This window comes from Tupaia chinensis, unplaced genomic scaffold, assembly GCF_000334495.1.
Source record: "Tupaia chinensis unplaced genomic scaffold, TupChi_1.0 Scaffold000575_1, whole genome shotgun sequence".
In the NCBI taxonomy this organism is placed as follows: Eukaryota; Metazoa; Chordata; class Mammalia; order Scandentia; family Tupaiidae; genus Tupaia; species Tupaia belangeri.
The window spans coordinates 381,711-388,965 of NW_006160089.1; the positions used below are offsets into that span (position 1 = coordinate 381,711).

Below are 7,255 nucleotides of genomic sequence, written 5' to 3' on the forward strand. Positions count from 1 at the left end.
GGTGAGCGCATGCGCCCTATAGCAAAAACCTCTCCAAAAAAAAAAAAAGAGTATAATTTTTTTTTCTTTTTGTGCTAGAGGACACATGCATGCACTAGAAAAAGCCAGAGAGCCAGAGAGAGAAGAAAGCATCCTTCATGGTAAAGTCACAGTGTAATTCCTTCTCTTCCATCTCTTCCTCTCTTTGAGATTTTAGGCATGCATGCACACATACCCAGTGTGTTTCTCAGGCTACCAGGTCTGGGACTGGAATCCAGTCAGCCTTGTGGTATCTGGCTGCCCGACAACCAAGCCAGGGAGTCAGTCCCCAAATGCACTTTCCTATCAAGCAAATGATGGTTCTTCAGGCACTGCTGTCAAGCTGTTTACCTGCTTTAAAGAAATCTAAGTTTAGGACCAGCAGGTAGCATGGTAGTTAAGATGCTGGACTCCCACATGGCCGACCATAGTTCCAGTCCCGGTCAAATTTTAAAAAAAGGTAAATAAATAAATAAGTTTTTTTAAAAAAGCAAAAAACAAGTACACATAGTGGCCTCACAATATGATGTGCTCTCTCTCTAGGGACCAGCAATTAGCATAATGGCTATGTTGCTGAACTCTCACGTAATCGACCGCAGTTCACATCCCGGACCCGGTGGCTTAAACTCATGCCTGGTGCGTGTACGTGTGTGTGCGTGCCCAAGATCCCGAGAGGAGAATGGAGAAGGGATTGCGGTGTGGCCATCCCCCCTGGGGGATGATTTCTCGCTTTCTGTCTCTCTGTCTCTCTCTGTCCCTCTCTGGTCAAATTTTAAAAAAGGTAAATAAATAAAGTTAAATAAAGTAAGTCTTTTAAAAAAAGCAAAAAACAAGTACAGATAGTGGCCTCGCAATAAAATGTACTCTCTCTCTATAAGGCTGACTCACATAGGAGGGCTCTGAATTCCTGGCTAGACACTCTCTCAGTACACTGAGCACACACATGCCCATGGTCCAGGGCTGGCTGAGGCTGGAGATGGATCATAGGCATCATAACCCTGTTGAGGTATGCTGTCTGTCTCTTTCACTCACAGAAGAAATAATAAACATAAAAAAGAAAACAAACAAACAAAACCCAATCAAAAAGTATCAAAAAGCTCAAGAAAAATTCATACTATGAAAAAACTATACAAGGAGTTCAAATTTTTTTTTAACAAAAATAAACTCACACGGTCACAGTCTATGTCCTAAAAGAGTCTGTAATTTTCTTGAAGAAAGAACATGTGCAAATAAGGGGAAATAACTGATAAACTATGAAGTGTTAAAGAATGAACAAAGTTCAAAGAGGCTCTAGAACTTGAAAGGGAAGTGAATGTATTTTAAAGGGATTGTAAGAAATACCAAAGGACCAGAATATTAAAACTGTAAGAATCATTAAATTTAGTTTATTAATTATACAGATAAAAAGAACTGAAGGCCAAAAAGGCAAAATGTCTGAGTCATATTACTAACTGATATCAGATATGACTCTTAGGAAAATACTCATTTCCTAAAGCACAATACATAAAAAATTAACATTTTTGGGACCAGAAGTTGGCGTAATGGCTATGTTGCTGGACTCCCATTTAGTCGACCATGGTTCGAGTCCTGGACCAGGTGGCTTAAACTCACACCAGGCATGTGTGCGTGCACGCTCAAGATCCCTAGAGGAGAATGGAGGAGAAGGGATTGCGGCGTGGCCACCCCCCATGGGGGGGGGGGATTTCTTGCTTTCTGTCTCTCTGTCAAAAAAAAAAAAAGAGTATAATTTTTTTTTCTTTTTGTGCTAGAGGACACATGCATGCACTAGAAAAAGCCAGAGAGCCAGAGAGAGAAGAAAGCATCCTTCATGGTAAAGTCACAGTGTAATTCCTTCTCTTCCATCTCTTCCTCTCTTTGAGATTTTAGGCATGCATGCACACATACCCAGTGTGTTTCTCAGGCTACCAGGTCTGGGACTGGAATCCAGTCAGCCTTGTGGTATCTGGCTGCCCTACAACCAAGCCAGGGAGTCAGTCCCCAAATGCACTTTCCTATCAAGCAAATGATGGTTCTTCAGGCACTGCTGTCAAGCTGTTTACCTGCTTTAAAGAAATCTAAGTTTAGGACCAGCAGGTAGCATGGTAGTTAAGATGCTGGACTCCCACATGGCCGACCATAGTTCCAGTCCCAGACCTGGAGGCTTGCATTCTCACTTTCCCTCTCTCTCTTTCCTTATCTCTCTCTCTGTCTCTCTCTGTTTCTCTCTTGTCAAATTAAAAATATAATAAATGAATGAATAAATAAAATTCAATAAATGATTCTTAAAAAATAAGTCTAAGTTTGAAGAGTCAACTGTGGATTTAGTTTAAAAATTCAGTGCTGGGACCAGCAGTTAGCATAATGGCTATGTCGCTGGACTCCCATGTAGTCGAGCACGGTTCGCATCCCGGACCCGGTGGCTTAAAACTCACACCGGGCGCGTGTGCATGTATGCCCAGGATCCTGAGAGGAGAATAGAGGAGAAAGGACTGTGGTGAGGTCATCCCCCCTGGGGGGTGATTTCTCGCTTTCTGTCTCTCTGTCTCTGTCTGTCTGGTGAGCGCACGTGCCCTATAGCAAAAACCTCTTAAAAAAAAAAAAATCAGTGCTTTAGTTGAAATATTTATGGAAAAAAATGTATTACCCAGGATTACTTCAAAATAGTATGGTAGGAAGAGGTGGTACAGGGAGCCAGCAGTTAGCATAATGGCTATGTCGCTGGATTCCCATGTAGTCAACCGTGGTTCGTGTCCCGGACCCGGTGGCTTAAAACTCAATGCCGGGCGCGTGTGCGTGCGTGCCCAAGATCCCAAGAGGAGAATGGAGGAGAAGGGACTGTGGCGTGACCATCCCCCCTGGGGGGTGATTTCTCGCTTTCTGTCTCTACGTCTCTGTCTGTCTGGCTAGCGCACGCACCCTATAGCGAAAATCTCTACAAAAAAAAAAAAAAAGAAAAGAAAGAAAGGAAGAGGTGGTACAAAGTAAAGTACCTGGAGGCTGAAGGACTGCAGTGTGACCGAGCCCTATTCAGGCTCCCTCTCTCTCATGTATTCATGTGTCCTCTCTCATTAAAAAAAAAAAATTAAACAAAAAATAAAACAAAATCAGCTTAGTTGACAACTGCCTAACCTGGGTGGTTTATTATACTATTTTCTCTATGTATCTATATGTTTAAAATTTTTTGGAATAAAGAGATTTTAAAACTTTATATCAGAATCTCTGGAGTTGGGAAATAAATCAGAAGAGAGAAACAAACAAAAAAAATACATAAAATATTAAAAACACTAGGGGGACCAGCAGGTAGCATGGTAGTTAAGGGTGCTGGATTACCACACAGCCAACCGTGGTTTGAATCCTGCACCTGGAGGCTTGCTTTCCCACTTTCCCTGTCTCTCTCTCTCTCTCTCTCTCTGGTCAAATTAAAATAAATAAATAATTAAAAAAAAAAAAAAAAAAACACTAGGTTTTATTGAAATCATCCTGGTACAAAAACTTGTTTTGTAATGCCAAGGACAATAGTTTAACAGTGATATAAACAGTATGTAATACTGTAGGCATTTCTGTACCTCTTGTGAAACAGTAGAAATGATTGAGACTTATAAAGATTCTACAGACAGCTTGAGAGATCTTGGACAAATTACTTTGCTAAAGATTTCTAATCTGCAAAATATATAGGTAATACTTACCCCCTAAGATTTCTGTGAGAATTAAATAAGATTATGTAAATGCTTACTACAGTGCCTGGCACAAGTAGGTGCTCAATAAATGGTAGATATAAATTTTATCAATAAAACCATAAAAATATAACTATACTGCTAGAAAGATTTAAATTCTTAGTAAATAAAGACTCAGACTCCGACTTAATGGTTTTTAACAGCCATAGTGCTTACTCAATATTTAATGAACTAAACTCAACTGCACACCAAACCAGATATTGCAAAATATCTAAAATAGCAAACCCTAGTGTGAATGAGTAATTTGGAAGTGAGCTATTTGACCTATCCTTGCAAAATCAAGTGATTAAAACCTTTCTTACATCCGTGCGAAAGTCTACACTGAATAGAGGAGAAGGTGGTGTTGGTGACTGTGTTGCCACAGGAAGAGCTGAAGAGACAAGAGGTGCTTTCTGAGTGTGGTACTGTGCCCACTGATCTGGCTTTCTTCTTATCTGCTCCTCGCAACTGGTCTTCAAATGACCACAAGGTTCCTAAGGGGGGGATAAAAGAAACAATCTTAATCATCTAGGGAGTGGTGAATAAATTTAACTATGCTCTGTGAAAATAATGTAAACAGTTTATGATATTGTTGGGATAAAAAAAAAAGTACAACAGGGAAGTCACCCTAAGCTATTCTCTACACACTTAAATAAAAAGGTTAACATTTATTCAATTGATGTTAAAAGTAAAATTTGAGCACTTGCTTTTCTGGTTTAATAAAGTCAACTGTATATAAGTGAAGATACTTAAAAAAAGCCCCTGTCTTTGTATTGTTGATTTCCTTTTACCTTTCCATCAGTTTCCTATTTAAATGTAACATTTATTGAGCATTAATATGTATCAGGCCCAGTTCAAAGAGCTTTGTTTTTCTGATTTAATTCTCACAATAGTCTTATGAGATAGGTACTACTATGATTTCCATCGAAGAGATGAAAAAAACAAACAAAAAAACATGGCATAGGGAGGTCAAGTAACTCCCACAAGTCACATACTTAGAAGTAAGAGGAGACAAAACATATGCCTGAGTTGTTTAACTCCAGACTCTGTGCCCTTAACTACTATACTGCAGTAGCATTTCTAGCTCCACCATTGCTTACCCTTGGTAAAGGCACAGTTGTCCTTGGCTCACTTGGTGGCTGACAAGCCACTGAATAATATCCATCTAATGAATTATATCTTTCCCGCAAAGATGTCTGATAGACAGACGAGTGCATCACATCCATTGGAGGTAAAGAATTGCTTCTAATAATATCATCTCGTTGATACATAGAAGGGCGCCAGATGCGCCTGCTGTCATACACAGGAGCATACATTCCAGAAGGTACTGGAGGAACTGGTCCATACGGCTGCGGAGGAGGTTGGTAAGGAGCAGAATTCATACGATCTCGAGGGGAAAATGCACTGTAATGATCAGCATATGGCATGGATGCAGGTGGGAGAGAGGACTCTGGAACATTACTGGACCTCACAAAGCGAGGAACACAAGGAGCCACACCAGCTGGTACCGTTGGAGGTGGTGGGTAATATCCTTGAAAATTGGAAAGAGGAATATTTAATGTAATCTTAGTAAAATACAACATTTTATCAAAATTTAAGCCTAAAGCAGCCTTTAATGTGGGAAAATACAGTAAGCTCTGGACTTTACCTTGGATACCCTGCTTTATAAAAAAGCAACATATTTTCAAGATACACTATATGAAAATCATTATGTTTAATACTTTGTTAAACTGCTGCTTAAAAACATGACAGAATTATTAACAGATGGCTGACAAATTTTCTTCTAGGGCATCTAGTGGTTTTGGATTAAATAGTTAACCATTGATTTTTATTAAACCTTTCTAGGAGCAGAGGTTAAAGAACTCTTTCAAAATGTATATAACCTCCCCATGTCTTTCCAAAATTGTACAGAAGAACATATAAACCAAAACATTCGCATACAATTTCGAAATTTACAGAATTCCCTTAACTCTTTCATGGACTCTATATTTGATTCATAGGGATGACAACCTTAATAATACTGGTAATCTAAAATCACAAATGATTTGGGAAGTAACAAATCTTATGGACTGCATACAACCCAAGGTTTAACTTCTTAAATGTAAACACTCTAGAGAGATACAAATGATTCACTCATTTATATAATAAAAACAAATGTTACTTTTTTGCAGAATTGTTTGAAATTACATACCTGTCTGTGGATACTGGGGGACTTCAAAGGGTATCTGAGTCCTTGGATCTTGAAAATACTGAATGTTTTCAGAATGCTGAGGATATACTGGTACTCTAGTTAGAAATGGGCTGGACTTTGGAGGTACAGAATTCAGCTCTGTTCCAACATTAGAGGGCCCAGCTGAGGTAGCTGCTACATTACTTACAGGAGTCTTAGGTGGAGAACCAATTTTACTGGGGAGAAAATTTAACAAAAGGCAAAAATCACTGTCTATGACCATTACATCTTCCTCATTAGTTAATTTTCATAAAATTATACCATTAAATCTTAACAGAGAACACTTCAGATATTTCCACAGTGACTAAAGTAATGAATTTAACTGCCAGCTCACACTGATAATTCATAGGTGCATAGTAAGGGCAACAGAAAATGAAAACAAATTCCAGGTACTACTATGACCCATCAGTCTCTTTTTATCCATCCTGTTTACATTTTTTTCTTATTATTATTTTACCTATTATTTTATTTTTTAAAACTTGCTACTAAAAAAAGGAGGGGGACCAGCACACACACACACACACACAGACACACACACACACACACACACACACACAGAGAAAAAGCCACCAGGTCCAGAACTTGACCCTCAGTCAGCAATGTGCGAGTCCAGTACTTTAACCACCACACCACCTGCAGGTCCCTAGTCATCTTTTAAAACAGATTCTCCCTGCTAGAAATTAAAAATAAATAAATAAATGAACACAAAAAACTGGTTTAATAAGTTCTCAACAGGCACAATATAGTTCACCAGTAGAATCTGGGACAAGGCAGACATAGCAAAGAAGGTTTGTTCTTTATTAAAAGTTAGCCTAGGGCTGGCCTATGGCCTGGTGTTTAAGGGAGCTGGATCCTGCATGGCCAATCACATATTCCGAATCTTGGCCTTGGTGGTCTGAAAACAAACTGGGCACATGTGCATGCATACCCAAACCCTGACAGGATGGAGAAATGGAAAAGGAACTGCATGTGACCATACTCCACTGGGGCTTGGTTTCTCCCCCTCTCTCTCTGCGGAGTGCACATCCTCTCTGGCAAAAACAAAACAAAACAAAACAAAACAAAAACACATTATTAGACTAGCTGAAATGTAAAACTGATTTACAAAAGGCCGTATCTGTCTATTTTGTCAACCTCTCTGCATCCCAGCACCGAGAATATTTGTTAACATCTGTATCTCATCACCTAGAATAGTTCCTGGTACACAGTGAACACTCAGAAACATCTAATGGATAAATATACCAATGAAAAGGTAACTCATTACATTTATGCAAAATACACTATATATATATAT

General features: G+C 39.1%; 1 protein-coding gene across 4 annotated transcripts in view; it reads right to left on the bottom strand.

Annotated features, from left to right (window-relative positions):
• LOC102482159 (roquin-2) overlaps nt 1-7,255 on the bottom strand; it is a 66,361-nt gene that overhangs the window by 7,847 nt on the left and 51,259 nt on the right. For 3 of the 4 annotated variants that reach the window (XM_014591469.2, XM_006158206.3, XM_006158207.3), the window contains 3 exons: nt 5,923-6,137; nt 4,832-5,262; nt 4,055-4,225 (listed from right to left, as the gene is read on the bottom strand). In XM_014591469.2, the coding sequence (XP_014446955.1) occupies nt 4,055-4,225; nt 4,832-5,262; nt 5,923-6,137 (817 nt within the window). The remainder of the gene's footprint in view (nt 1-4,054; nt 4,226-4,831; nt 5,263-5,922; nt 6,138-7,255) is intronic. The other variant, XM_014591468.2, reaches the window with a different exon arrangement.